Raw genomic sequence first — 15536 nt, 5'->3', positions numbered from 1 at the left:
TCCTTTATTTTATTGATTATTGTATAATAAATTGCTTTGTCTGTTGTTTGCTTCGGTCTACCTTTCAAAGATCTAGCACATCCGTATGTCAGTACTCAGTTTGAGTGATGAGACATTTGTCACCTATACAACTTAATTCCAATCCAACTTTACTTATGAAGTACATTTAAAGACGCCACAGTGGACCAAAGTGCTGTACAAACAACAGATAACATGTAAAATTGTACAGTTCACAAAATTAACATGAAATAGATAAACGATACGGACAGTACAATAAAGCAAATTAAAAGGGTATAGAAACATGGTTAATATAAAATACATTAAAAAGATGAGTATAGACCATATAGAATAAGTCAAAAATAGCTCATGCGGTGTCGAAGTCCAAAGGGAAAAGGTGGGTTTTAAGGCGTGTTTTCAAAACAGACCGGGAAGAGGAATCTCTGATGGACAGGGGAAAGTCATTCCACAGATGAAAAGCTCAACCTAACAAGATGTGCACAGAGTTGTGTTTGTGTGGAACGCCTTTCATTTGATTTCAATTCTACATGTTGTCGCTGTGTTTGAGACTGTCTGAGACCTTTCCTCCCTGTGTTGTCTCAGGTGAGTCGCTTCAGTCCATACGAATGGCACGCAGAGGAACCGGAGGAAGGTGCCACAGAGCAGGGCCCCACCGACCAACCTCCCAATGAATTTGGCATCTTCAACTCCCTGTGGTTCTCGCTGGGCGCCTTCATGCAACAGGGCTGCGACATTTCACCGCGGTGAGTAAGGGAAACGATCTGCGAGTGCATTCGGGTGCGCTGACTCATCAGACTGAGAGGGGAAAGAAAGTATTCAAATATGCGAACGTGTGCGTGGGCTGAGGAGTGCCTGTGTGTCTTTCGAACTGTCTGTGATGTTAAGAGTCCTGTAGTATTTAGCCAGAGTGATTCAGATTGTTGACAATGTGAATCAGCGCTTGTAGCACTCCTCTGGCTTCCATGGAACTGGGCTGATATCCCAACAACTACTCGGGATGTGCTTGGAGAGACGGCATAATATGTACAAACACAAAAACATAAAAGCGAGAATAAAAACAACCACACACAGTCCAGTGGTTGTTGTGTCCATATGGGGTCTGTTATGGTGGAAGATTTAGCAGTTTTCTAGGTGTGTATGAATTTTTCATGCAACTGAAGAAGCAGAGTCCAGCTGTATTTTTAGAATATTTATAAGAATATGGCATTTTATTATTGATAACCTGAGAATGCAGTTTAGTGAAATATTCATAGCCGGCATCCTTAAGACCTTTGGGAAGCAAATCTAAAGAGAGAAGGAGCAGCAGGGAGAGCTTCACACCAAAACAAATGAAAAAGGAGTGATAGATGATGAGAGCGTGAGAGATATATTAAAAATTACTATCTACAGTATGTATGTTAATGAAAACGTTTCACTGCATAAGAGTGGAGATGAAGCAGCCAGTGGGTCCTGTTGGGTTGTAGGACAAAAACTCGCCATTTTAAATACAAATATATAAGGTTTCTATTTCTGTTTTCACAGTTATTAATCATGTCTTGACTAGATTCTTTTCCACAACACAGGGGAAGAGTTCACATTAACTGTCATTAAAATAAAAAATAAAAAATGGTAATTTCATTATCACATGAATACTCTTCACATATATACATCAATTAAAGCTATGAAAATAAGGTAATACCTATCTTACCCCTCAATGGAGCTGATTATTTTGTGCCATTTTGTTCAAGAAGAATGCACATTGAAAAGGAAATAGCAGGAGTTTAAAACATTTTATAACTGAAAATGTGACAGTTCCAGGCTAAGAACTAAAGACGTAAAGGGTTAGGGTTTGATCTTCTCCATTGAGGTGCCTCTCTCATCCACTTTCTATGAGAAATGTTATTTTCTTCAGTCTTTTGGGGATTTGTTCAGAAGTGGTTAGCCGTTAACACAAAATCGAATCAATTGGTCCTTGGATGATGACAAATCGTCCCTGGAAATGTCATGCAATTCCCTTGAGTAGTTTTTGAGAAAAGATTTGGTAAAATACATACAGTATGTACATACAACCCAATGAATGAATAAATACACACAGATGAAAACATGACCTTCTTGGCCAAGTAGTCACTCCACTTTCGTTGATCGCCCAATTTTTGTTGCTGAATGTAATATAAAAATCTCAAAGAGGATACATCTGAAAATGCCTTAAACAACACAATATTTCACTGTAAAAATGCATTAGGAAGTCCAGCAACATTTACTACATAGGCTCTTAGAAGTTAAGTGCTTGGATTAATTTTCACATTTACTTTTCCTTTATTTGGATCTTCATTTTTTTCATATGAAATAAAAAAAACCCTGGTCAGGCTTTCACTATTCAAGCAAAAATTAAAGTAACTAGTTGCATTAGTTGACTAACAAGTTTACTTAAATTGTTAGAGGTATGCACAGTACTGCCACTTGTTTAAGTGAATTCAAATACTCTGCTCGAGTATCCCGTATTCCCATTTGCTTTCCTCTCTTTAAGGGAAAGAACAAAAGTTTCTCATCAGTGACCCAAACTTCAATTTCTTCCTCCTCCCCTTCTGCTCTTCTGCCCTTCTCCTCGACTCTTTCATCCATCTCTTTCATATTCTCTCCTTTTCATTCCCCCCCTACAGACACCTGTCTTCTCCCTCTCCTCCCCACTTTGCTGTGACTGACAGGCCAATTCTACCCCCAATACACAAAATGGAAAGCGCTCACACCAGCTGCACTTAAAAGCGCACAGTCATGCAGGGCGTGCACATAAATACACAGACGCTGGTGCACGCTAACTTTGCTTACAGAAAAAAAACACACAAAAAAAAACGTCTACTGCAGTTTCACAACAATACAACACATTTGCTGATCTCTCCTCACTTACAGGCCCTGTACATAAGACACAGCTGTCATGGTGATAATGTGACGGTTTACACCAAGCCAGTGTCCATCATAGAAATCACAAGCTCCTGTCACTTCCTATACAGAACAACTTCTCTAAAGAGATTGCCACAGACACAAATGCCAGATTATTTCCATACAATGAGAAAGCTGTCACTTATCTAGTTTTTTTGTTGTTGTTGTTTTTGTTGTTTTTTTAATCTACTTCTCCATTCTTTCTCTCTGCTGGACATTTCAGATAGGAAATTGAACTCTTCTGATCAATTTATCATGTAAATCCTATCATGTCTAAAAGTCTTGAGACTAGGTTCATGTGATACCCCATATCACTAGAACTGCTGCTGCATTCAGTGGTGCCTCAAATTCAGTGAATGGATGGGTAAATGTAGCAGATTTGAATGTGAATATGCTATCTCCTTTTTGTGTACACAGCCGACTTTGGAAGTGAATGTATCCTAATTAAAATGTTGACAGTATAAAGTCGCAATTGAATCACTGACTCTTAATAAGTCAAAGTAGGAAGAGAAGAGATTCAAAGCACAGCGCGTACCAGTGAGGGCAATATGGATGATGACACAATAATGTCACTTTGTTTTGATTAAGATAAATACTAGTTCAATGTTGTGGCACTTTCTGATTATGTTGACATTATTTTGTAGCTAACTCTTTTGACGATATATCCTTAAGCCTTGAACATCCATCCATCTATCTCATGGTACCAAAACCAACCTCAGAAAACACATAGAAACACATGCATTCAACAAATATGCAAGTTTTCACTGTGGGAGGCATGTAGCGGAAACTGACATTCACACGGGGAGAACATGCAAACTCTGCATAGAAAAGCCCCCAGGACCAGATCAGAATAAGAATCGACTCGTTCTGAGGGGAGAGTGTTAAAGGCTCTTCCATATTTTCCGCATTGTTTGCCTGCAGACCACTTGAGACTTACACGTGGACTGCAGTAGGAGTAGCAATGAGGGTGGCACCATAGATATTCATTTCATTAATGCTTCCAGGACTAGAAGTGGTTTGGTCACAAGAAGGGTTTGCAGCTCATAAAACTTCACCACGTGTGCACCGAGGCTCTTCAGAACACACTCAGATGTGGAGGTTTGGCGTGTACACAAAGGGGTTATTGGCTTATAAAACTGGTTTGCAACATTTGTGGCTCCAGAGGACAAATAATTTGTCAGATGTGAGCCTATATTTTGTCCAGCGAGCATCAAGGCACTTGTACCATTGTGATGTGAGTTTTATAATAAAAGAGGAAGCACTCATCTATTTAATCTGTCACGCCTCTGCTCACTCTTTTGTTCACCTGAAGCTTCTACCGCTGAGTGACTGAGCATCCCTGCAGTACAATTATCATGTGTTAGTTCTTTCCCTCCTCCTACCTACCATTTTAACCTTACGTCCTCCTCTACGTTGACCTGTAGCTGCTGATTGTACTGAAGGTCTTTGAACGAGGAGAAATTTGTTGTCGTCACTACTGATCTGTCTTGATGCAAGTTGAAGTGCCTGCTGCGGGGATCGGGATGCTTTACTATGTGCGTCCTCTCTTTTATATGCAGTGGAATTTTTTTTTCTTGTTTGATATGGTGCTTAGAGCTCGTCATTTAAGAAGCCAAATTTCCTTGCATTCGGTGTGCCACTTGCGGGATTGTTGTGTATTTGACATTAAACTAATCTTGAATCCAACCTCTCCTCACAAGTCCTTCCACTACTTAAAATTGGGATTTGCTCAGAGAGATGAGAAAACAGAAGTGGAAAAAGATAATGTAATACTGGTCAAGGAGCTAAACGGTTACCAGAGTCACTGATAAAGGGATGAAATAAGTCTTCCTGCAAGGCTTTTGGCCATAAAAAAAACATGTGATGGATGAGCTTTTGTGACAATGTGCTTTGCAGAAGTACTATATCATGTCCCGGGAAAAGGAGATGTGTCATGCATATCATATTGTCATATCATTTTTCTATCCCCTTCCTTCAATTCCTTTTTATCTCCTCATTCTCTTGTTCACCCTTGCAAGCCTGCACAATCATAATGGCAACTGCAGTCGCACCTGACAGCAAAAATGTGCCACAGCTACAGCTACATGATGTATTATAGTGCTGTGCAGCTCTTTTGAGTTTGCTTTTAACCAAAACAATGCCCATTCTAAATGATATATCTGTACCTTTTTCAGATGTTATATACAATACATTGTATATTCTGACATTGTAACACCATAACATTTTGTTTTGCTGTGCTTGAATTGGCAATCAACAATGCTTTTAAAGACATGAATTCGGAATTAATATTTTTTCCTATGATTTTAATTCGCTCCAAATTGAGTTAGACTCATGCCATGTCATCCGTGGAAATTGGAGTACCCAGAGAAATTCCATGCATGCTGAGGGAGAACATGCAAAGTCCACACAGAAGGCTTGGCCTGCATTCAAACCCACAACCCTTCTTCCAATGAGACCAGAGCACTAAGCATCAAGCCTGAAATAAATAGAATTCAAATGATCCGATACCTTAAGTCACATTTCAGTTCTTTAACACTAAAGTACTTTGCACTTTTTCGGGAGTATTTTCAATCGTGCATTTATAAAACTAACAGTAATTAATAGCCCTCAATACACCTCTGCAAACAACGCAGTGATAAAACGATGACACATAATATTTTCATCCGTCTTACGGTTTTTATTCCACAGCTGATAACCAAATGGCCTAAATTATAATCCACAAGGCCAGTTAATAAAATTTTGAAAAAAGTACATTCCAGATGGGATCTGGCATAGTTACTTGTGGTAAAGGTCAATTTTCCGAGTTTACAGTATTAATTTGACAATAACATACAATAAACACAGCCACCTCTAGTAGTGCATGGCATAACATGGCTGTCGGGGTACAGGAAAAAAAAAGTTTATCATCTCACACATTAACTGAAAGAGAGATAAAAGGAAGCATTGGCGATACAATTTCTGCAATTCATACACATTTGCTGTACTGGCTTCACATTGTGCCGTTAACATATCTGACAATCCTTCTAACTGTTGCTACAAAGCTTCATATTTGCAAATGGCACATGTGTTTTACTGATGTGGTGAGAGAGACAGAGAGGGGGGGGGGGGTGATTTATGTCTCAGAATATGAGCAAATTTAAGATGAAAAAGTCACACGAGGCAAGTGGGTTTCTTAACTTTCAACAAGATTTCAGCAGTGTTGAAAGATGCAGCAACTGCTTCTGGGAGCTTTCTAAAACCTCCCACTTTGAGGGTTCAGAACCATTTTTTTCTCAACTCCCATTTCCTCATGAATGCTTTTGCCGTCATACTGCCATGATGACAACTTTCACATATACAATTCCTTCAGTTTAGTTTTTTTCTTCAAAAGCCACGCATTGTTTTAGAGGTTTATCTAAGGTTATATGTATTATCCTGACTTGGCCATCTCATTACCCACTGGAGTATTTCTTAATTTTTAATGTTTCCAAAATGGATTTGTGAGTGTGCTTGGGATCATACTCAGTTCAGCTGTGATCCAAATGGCAATAATGATCTTCAAGTACTATTAGACGTGATTCAAAATGCGTTAAAACAGTGACTGCAAGTTAAACTCCTTCTCTATAGGCTATGACAAATTATAGATGGACTTTGCAATGGAGTTCGCAAAATATTTTGAAATATTTACAATTTTGTTGAATAAGTCACAGGGCCTTGCAAACATATTGCTCGAATTGTTTAAAAACTCACGTTTCCTGGTTAAAAAAAAATGGTCTTACAGTTGCCGCAGATGTTTCCACCATGTCTCGAACCTTTCTTGATTTAGTTTCTGCAAATTAGAAAGTGCAAGAAATGAGCCATTGTCAGTCTAATCTTCATTCAGGTTAAGGGACTCAGAATGATCTACTGGAACCAAGATAGTTTTTCTGTATTCATTTCAGAAAAATTACAAATCATTGCCACGGGTTACACGGGAATGTGAAAAATAGTGTAAAATCTCTAGTTTTGTACTAGGTCACTCCTGCTTTTTATAACAACCACACTACAATGCACATTCAAGCTTCTCTTAGCTGTTCCTCTTGGAACACACAGTGTCGAGCACATGTAAGACCAAAATATGGTGTAATAAATACTCACGTTGTTGAAGAAGTTACATTTCAAAGAGAGAACAGCAAAAATTCTTGGAATTCTTTATCGTTATTTTTCTCAGTCCCTTTGTGCGTTGACAGAAAAGCTATTGACTGCACATGGTCACAACTCAGCATTCCCAATAAGTTGTGTTTTCTTTGTTCAGACTTGCTGCGTTGAAAACATTCAACTCTGGAAAATGTTTTCAAAAGTGTCCTTTCAAGAAACTCCCCCCCAAAATGTTATTTTCACTTGAAAATGTCACGTAAACAAGGCCTGTGCTCCACACAGCCTGACATCTGATGACAGAAATCTACATTTTCTCGCACAACTGTTGCACACCGAAGCAAGCGCCACACCTGCAATTCCGAAACACAACTCATCCAATGTAAAACATGTATCACAAACATGCTTCAGGCAAATCATCATTTGGTTTTGCTGGAAATACTGGGGCTCAATATTCCGGTCTGTCTCACAATTGCACCACTAGCTGATACTTTAACATTACATCTGCCTCAATATTTGATGCTTTTTTTTAATTACTGACATTGACCATCACAAAAAACACTGTTATTAAATTGGAAACATAATTCAATGGTTAAATCGATTCACTGAGCATTCAAACTTTGAAAACCTAACAACATCCTCAATGACAATTCTGAATCTTTCAACAAAACTGGTTATCATTTATATAACACCTCCACTGCTGAAGCGTCCACATACCTCAAACGTTTGTAGGCTCTGTTATACATCACCCCACTGGACTGTCTTTTAATTCCTCTGCCTGAGTCCCTATCACCATAACAATAATTGTGTTTAGGAATGTCATATTCGTATCATGGCAATGCAGAAGGATTCATGTATGACATGAATGTGAACTCTAGGCAAATTTTGAGCCAAACTTCCCAGGGAGTGAGACAGTCATTTAGCATTTAGCATTTCTGCAACATGCAGAAGGTGCTCACTCAAGGTGATTCGTCACTAACATGTCAGATGTCTTAGATTTTTGTCACTTCAGCTCGTCATGAATTGTCGAAGCCAAGTGAGATAGGGGCTTATCACTGTGGATACACATACAGTACATCATTGCCTTCGTATTCACTTTTTCATTGAGCATTTTTACAGATCAGTGCACAGAGGCATTCTAATTCCAAAACCTAACCTCTTTGTGGCCTTTGAGCCAATTTATTAAAGTTAATAAGTTATGGGTTTACAGGATAGGGATGGTGGAAAGTCATTTTATATATATATATATATATATATATATATATATATATACACACACACATGTCTTTCTGTGTTTGCCTGTTAATGGACTGGCGACGTGTCCAGAGTGTACCGTGCCTCCACCTTTTAAATTGTGCAAGCTGTATCATCCTCGTAATATTCCCTTGTTTTCACTCCTCAGTTGATATCCACTCGCATGCTCATGATACTTTCACTCACAATAGACTTTTCTCTACATATCATTACTTTTTTCATCACCCATGTGTCCACATTGATCATGGGATGCTTAATATTTGCTGTGGTTTCATCCTCCCTCTTCTCCATCCTGCCACTTGTATCATGCCCAACTAGTCAGCATGGATCAGAGTATCGAGGTTGATATTCACTGTGGAGCCAGGAATAAATCGGAGGAGGCAGCTTCTACAGGAAGAAATGCAACCTTACTGACCGGTTGAATGCTTCTCCATCTATTGTATAGGTTTACACATGAATGTTAATGCGTTTGATAGCTTTGCAATCTGTCTGATTAGCCACTTAAGCATATAAGTTTCCCCTTTTAGAACGGCCGTCGCACTTTGTTGTCTCGCAAGCTTTATGAATGTCTGTCGGTCAAGTGGTTAATGTGTTCACACTGACTGGACCAGTCTATATGCTCTGCATGATGTGTATTGTGTATTGAGCTGCCATTGTGGGTCTATTGGTATTCAGTGAGAGTCTCTGTCTCAGTGCTGCAGTCATCTCTGCAGTCTGGAAGACACAGTTTAACACACACCCGTCTTCTGAGCTCTACCACTTTATTTCAACTCTGTTGGGGCTGGTCTGTCTGTGTGTCTCTATCTATCTATCTATCTATCTATCTATCTATCTATCTATCTATCTATCTATCTATCTATCTATCTATCTATCTATCTATCTCTCGTCCATCCGTCCATCCATACCATTTCTGATCGTCACCTTTGTTTGTTCACATGTATCACTTCTCGACGCCCATGAGGGCAATAGGTAACTTTTCTTTCTGAAAAACCCACACGCTCTTTCTCCTGCAAACACGTCAGCCTGTGTTTTCTTCACCTTTCCTCTCAAGCACAAGGTAAATGGTTGGCAGCAGACGTGCACATATTTACACGCCCTCGCACACATTGTCAAAGTGACCTTGATAGGGCATTCGCACCTCCCACCTATCATCTTTCAGCTCAGGCTTCTCGGTTGGTGATGTCGGTGATTGGCCTGGTCATAATACGATGGGTGGCGAATAAATGATCACGAGGTGACGGTGCTGGAATTGTTAAAATCAGAGCTGATTAAGCGCTAGAAAAGTGAGAGTGTTTACACTGAGGAAATGCTTCAAGTCTGAGCAGGAGAAGAGGAGGAAGAGAGGTGAACCGATCAACAGAGAACATCTCACAGGGACTGAATCTGTCTCTGTCAATAAACATCTGAAATTACAGCTTTGTTCTCTTGTGTGCTTGTGTGTTTGTGCATGAGCCTATGTTTGTGAGTGTCATGTGTAAGTATTGAGTAAATGGCTGTGGGTGTGTTGAATAGTTAATGGTAGCAACAGATCCGGCTAATGGAATGACTAACTAACTGCAGTGGGGCACTAAGGCTTCTCCCTGAGTAATTAATGACTGGTCTCAAGGTCACCGATGGCATTTATGAATTTCACGAATAATCCTTAAGCTGCATCTTGCGCATAATCTCTTCAGCGCCTCTCTCTTTCTGGATGTGCGACATCATCTCAACCTCCCTTTTATAGTCTGGGTTATTTTTCTATCATTATGCTTTTCATTACCTTTCTGCGGCAAGTCATCTTTAATCTATTATTCAAATTTCTCCATGTCTGTTTGTTTTCATACCCTTTATCCTGCTCTCCTCTCCAAGTCGAATCTCTCTGTTTCAATCAATTAGTCAATTAGCTTTATTTCACGCCTGAAGTCCCTGCAAAATCAAATAAGTGAATAAACCAGAAAGATGTCTTCCATCTGCATTCATTTTTTTTTTCATCATTTCCTGTGTTCCAGTGAAACATTTGTGCTGGACCACAGTTTGACAAATTGGATGCTTTTTGAATGTGTCTGTTATTGTTGTTTGAACAGTATATGGGGAGAAGATCTAAAGGGGTTTAGAGTAGGGCTACATGATTATGGCTGTATTATGGTACGATAAATGTAATTCACAATTATTTTTGATCAATATTGAAATCATGATTAATAATCAAGATTATTCATTATTTTAGGGAAGACATATTTTTATATTATACTTCCAATTTAAAATAAACAATATGTGAACAATTATGTCAGTTGAAAATTAAACTTCCAGATGCTGCTGTACTGTCACCTTCTGCTCCCGACATTACGCTTCACTCTCACATCAGTCCACTGTTGAATAACTCAAAGCGGCAGGGTGCGCTTGCTTGTGAAACAGCTTAATGAAGCCCTACCCTTACGTTCGCCCCCTGGTGGTTGGCTGACTATTGAGAAAGTGCTTGATTCGATGTGCAGCAGAGCCCACAGTTTAAATTGTGATCGTGATTGAAATTTGATTAACTGAGCAGCCCCAGTTTAGAGTCATGTTCAACAAGACTAAAGTTACAAGAAGTGCCAGATATTAGATGAAAAATTATAATCCCCCATCGATGTGTACGCTGTCAACACTGGACACTGTGAGCACGATGTTATGGTGTTACATACTATAAATTGATTAATAATTGCTCAATAATATAACTTAAGTTGAAAAGTGTGTCAGTCCTCAGACTGACCCACACAGTGCTGACAGCTCAGCAACATGAGAATAATAAAGATACATGCTCAATATTAAGACATTTTAATTGGAATTTGCAATCAAAACTAGAACAAAAGTTACTCCGAACCTATTACTCCTTATTTGTGGTCACTATTTAACACCTCCATTACCCTTGAAAGAAATAACTCTGTAATCAGGTACTAATTCTCAGGAGTTTTCACAGTACTGATTGTTATATCGATTTTCTTTTTGTATCCACTCTGTAAAAAGAGGAAGAAATATGATTTCAGGTTATCTCTACCAGCTTGTTTGTTTTATTTTTTACTGTTTTATAGTCTCTCTTGAACATAAATCACTTGAACTAAAAGTCAAGGTCACTGTCACCTTATCAATTCTTCCCAATAAGCTATCCTCATGTCATCTTGAGAAAATGGGTGTGTGTATCTGATAGAATAGACAAATGCAGCAATTATTGCAAATGTGGCTTCCGTGCATCAGCAGCCAGACTGGCATTTACCACTGAAGGTTGTATTGATGAAATATTGAAATGTAGTTGGTTCAGACACCCTCTCTCATTATCAGCTGTTCTATTTTGTTTTTTTTACTATCCAGCTTCAAAGAGCCACTTTCAATCACAATCAATGTCTCTTTGCCACCACATGACCTCATGTGACTCCCAACAGTTGTTAAAGCACCATAGAGAACATCACTGAGCCACAGCCTTGGACCTTAAGGTCTGCTAACATAAGGAACTTATGGCTATTAATGTTTGAAACCTTTCGTGACACACCCAAAAATATTTATGCCGTAGATGCCCACTATTAATAACCATAGTTAGATTAGGCAGTCGAGTCAAGGGGAGAGTATGATCATGAAGTCACTCCAAGATGTGATTCAATTTCTTTGAGGTCTTGTGACTTTAATTAAACTAAAAGCTTTACCCTTATAGCATTTAATGATAATAATAATAATAAAGTACATTAGTACATGTACAAACTCAAAATGAACTCAATTGGATCAAGAAAAGATTGCGTATGGAATATCGATTATGGTTTCCTGGTAATTAGAAGAAAGGTGATCTCTGAATAAGATTTAGTTGATATGAAATAAAACACCCGCTGGATCACAAAGACATCCACATACGGACTCACACTCACTGCCTGACATTACAATGACTTCTGTCAGGTGTGAAAATCCTGACACATTGGATGAAAACAAAAGTGTAGCGCTCAGAGTGACGTACGTGTGTGTGTGTGTGTGTGTGTGTGTGTGTGTGTGTGTGTGTGTGTGTGTGTGTGTGTGTGTGTGTGTGTGTGTGTGTGTGTGTGTGTGTGTGTGTGTGTGTGTGTGTGTGTGTGTGTGTGTCTAAGAGAGAAAGAGAACCTGCATGCCATTAATCTTTCACACAGAGGATTGGGGAGGCAATCTGTTGGCTATCATAGATGATACATGACCCGCTATAGAAAGACTCGCCTGTTGCATACCAACACACACAACACTGTCCCACACACAGGCGGCGTGCTCACACAGACGCGCCGCATGAAGAATCAAAGACATCACTCCCAAAGATCCCCCATGTGTAGCAAAATGCTTATACATCACAGAAAATAGAGGTGCGTGTTTGACACGCGCATGCACATTTACACTTGTGCACTTGCACATGGCCTCATCTAAATCAAGGAACGGGGGGATGAATGTACTCTGACTTTGCTCCAAGGCCAGACACTGGTTAATACCTTCTTCTCCCTTTGCTATTCACACACACACACACACACACACACACACACACACACACACACACACACACACACACACACACACACACACACACACACACACACACACACACACACACACACACACACACACACACACACACAAAACAAATCAAGGACTGCACGTTTGGAAATTGACAGGATGTTAATCATTCTGTCCTGAACCGATCTATTTCCCCTCCCTCAGCAGGATGCTTATCTATCAAAACCTCAGAGATACAAAACCATTTGGGACGTTGTTTGTTAGATTAAAGGCTCCAGGGATATATAGTGTGGCATCTCACTGTGATTTTATTTTATCATAAATGCTGATTGCCTATGTAACAAGTAATAGTCTCTTTTGTTATTATAGTGTATCACGAGAGGAAACCAAACTGGGGTTTCACAGTATGATTTTTGTCAGAGTTTGTGACTGAATCCTGAGCATGGTTGAAGTGGAAAGTTGTAGTGCTTTATCACCTCTACTAAGAAATGACTGCTGTATCACCCTGTTACAGAATAAGAGGGAAAATAATCTAATCAGTTCTCACTGGAATTGTGTTTTATTTGCATACTTTATCTGCAGATGAAGGTAAATTAGTTCTAGCAAGTGCTAGCTATTGCAACATTAGGTTAAAATGGCCTTTTGGGGTCCACATGCAATAAAAAGCACAATTGTTGCGATAGTTATCTAGTTGCTGTTTATATATAGTGTGAATATCGCTGTTACACTAAAGATTTGACACTAAACCTGTCATTTTAACTTCTTTCTATTCAAAGAAATGTGTGTTTTACTAAAATTGATGACTCGTTTTAGCCCTCACTTTTTGCCAAAATAAAAAACTCAATACTGAGAAAATGACCAAACCCCAGAGTTCTCTTTGTCAGGCCACGCACAAACGTCTCTGGTGCCTGAGACCTTCTCCTGAACTGAGGTTGACATGACAGATGTACTTGAGTCGCAACAAATTTAGCATTTTGAGTTTGATTTATTTCACATTTCTGTAAAACTTTAATGCATTCTTGTCTCAGTTTCAAACAACATTTGTTCTCAGAGTGCACTGTATGCATACAGTGGATCCAAGTGAATTTATGGACCAGAGGAATTAATTCATCAAGGAATACAAATGAAAGTTCAGCCTGTTATTGATGATACTACTATTTGTGGTGCAGCCGTGTGGTTTGGTTTGTGGCCGCCAGTTGTTATGTGCTACAGTGTTCGCTTTAACGGCCTCCATTTATATTTCTCTATTATTCTCACAATTTTATTTTATTTGTGATGTCTGCAAAATTAAACAGCCAGCTCAAACGTAATCCTTTCCTATGAACAGGTGGCTAACTGTAAGATTAATGTGCATTCCATACAGAGTTGTACAGCAACAATATAAATGTTTCTCAACAGATGTTCGAACGCTCATCATGTACTTCCTCCTTATTTCTCACCCTTATGGTAAAAAAAAAAATAGAATTAAGAATAATGAAAGTATTTGCCTTTCATTTTGCACATTACAGAGTCATCAATGATCATTTAGACAGTGTTGGTCTTTAAATGGATTAATTCATTTGCAATAGTAAATGTTACCAAAACTGTTCAATACAATGCATAATGTAATTCATTCCTTGTTTGTACAGCAGCCAGTAATTATTGGTCCCCTGGGTGAAGTTGCCAAATGCATTGGGATGCACTGTCATTACACACTGGAGTATACATGATTAATTAAATGTTTCTTGTAGTAGTTATGAATGCCCAATCAGATGAGGTTAAAGTAAAGTTTGTAAAGCTCAGTCACGGATGGATGGATGAATGGATGGATGGAGGGTTGGACAGCAGATAAGTGTGTTGCAGTTGAACCCGCTCTCTTTCTCCCTGCTGTCTGCATTTGTCATCCTCTTTTGCTCCCTTTTTTACCTGTTTCAATGTCAACTCAATTCAAAAAGTCACTCTGTGGGTACAGAATAAAATGCTGTCGCAGCTCGTTTACCAGCTAACCAATCAGATGGTTTAGTCTCTCCAGGAGACCTTGTAGAACCCATGAAAATGAGTTTGACCTCCATTATGCCATCCTTTGATTCTTCTTACCTAGTCCCGGGGAGAAAGAAAAAACAAACTTTAACAGCAATACTGTGCAAGGAACTGAAACTTGGTTACTTATTTCAAGAGTAGCTGAGTAATGGAGGTTCTCTTTGTTTGGATGTAATCAAAATGTGCATACAGCTGTATAGTTGTAGTGTTGTGACACTGGCTGAGCTGCCAGCGTTGTAAAGTCTGCCCATAAGCAGGACAAAGAGAGAAACTTTACAGTGTCATGTACAGCAAAATAATGACCTTCATAAGAGAAGTGAAGACACAACACCTAAAACCTAACACTCTTAAACTAACTTATTGCAAGTAATATAAAAAAATACCAATCCTATGCAATCTAATCAACAAGATTTGTTTGTATTTACAAGTGAACTCTGATTTTAAATTACTTGTGTCTCTACTGGTCGACTTCAAAGTTGGGCTTGGTTGATAAAATGCTTATGCTGTCTCTTAATAATGATAAAATAAAACCAGGCAACTTTTTCACAGGATGATCCATCACATTACACGCCAGGGCCATTAATTAAAGCAAATAGATCAATGCCTCAAGGACAAACACTATCAATTCATATTTGTTTGTGTGAGTGCATTTGTATTTGTGAGGATTAAGAAACATGCTGGTTCTTCACTGGAAGCAAAATGCAGAGTCACTTGGATAGGTGGCAATTTATGAATTCATGCCGAATCAG

The 15536-nt window shown here is 38.9% G+C and overlaps 1 protein-coding gene across 2 annotated transcripts in view; it reads left to right on the top strand.

The window, feature by feature from the left end:
- gria4a (glutamate receptor, ionotropic, AMPA 4a) overlaps positions 1 to 15536 on the top strand; it is a gene marked incomplete at both ends in the record, with an annotated part of 117647 nt that overhangs the window by 84120 nt on the left and 17991 nt on the right. For both annotated transcript variants that reach the window (XM_080509985.1, XM_080509984.1), the window contains one exon: positions 601 to 761. In XM_080509985.1, coding sequence (XP_080366111.1) covers positions 601 to 761 — 161 coding nt within the window. The remainder of the gene's footprint in view (positions 1 to 600; positions 762 to 15536) is intronic.

The sequence above is a fragment of the Blennius ocellaris genome, assembly GCF_963422515.1.
Source record: "Blennius ocellaris genome assembly, chromosome: 2".
In the NCBI taxonomy this organism is placed as follows: Eukaryota; Metazoa; Chordata; class Actinopteri; order Blenniiformes; family Blenniidae; genus Blennius; species Blennius ocellaris.
Note: the sequence above shows the minus strand (reverse complement) of the source record. Positions and strands in the feature narration are given on the sequence as shown.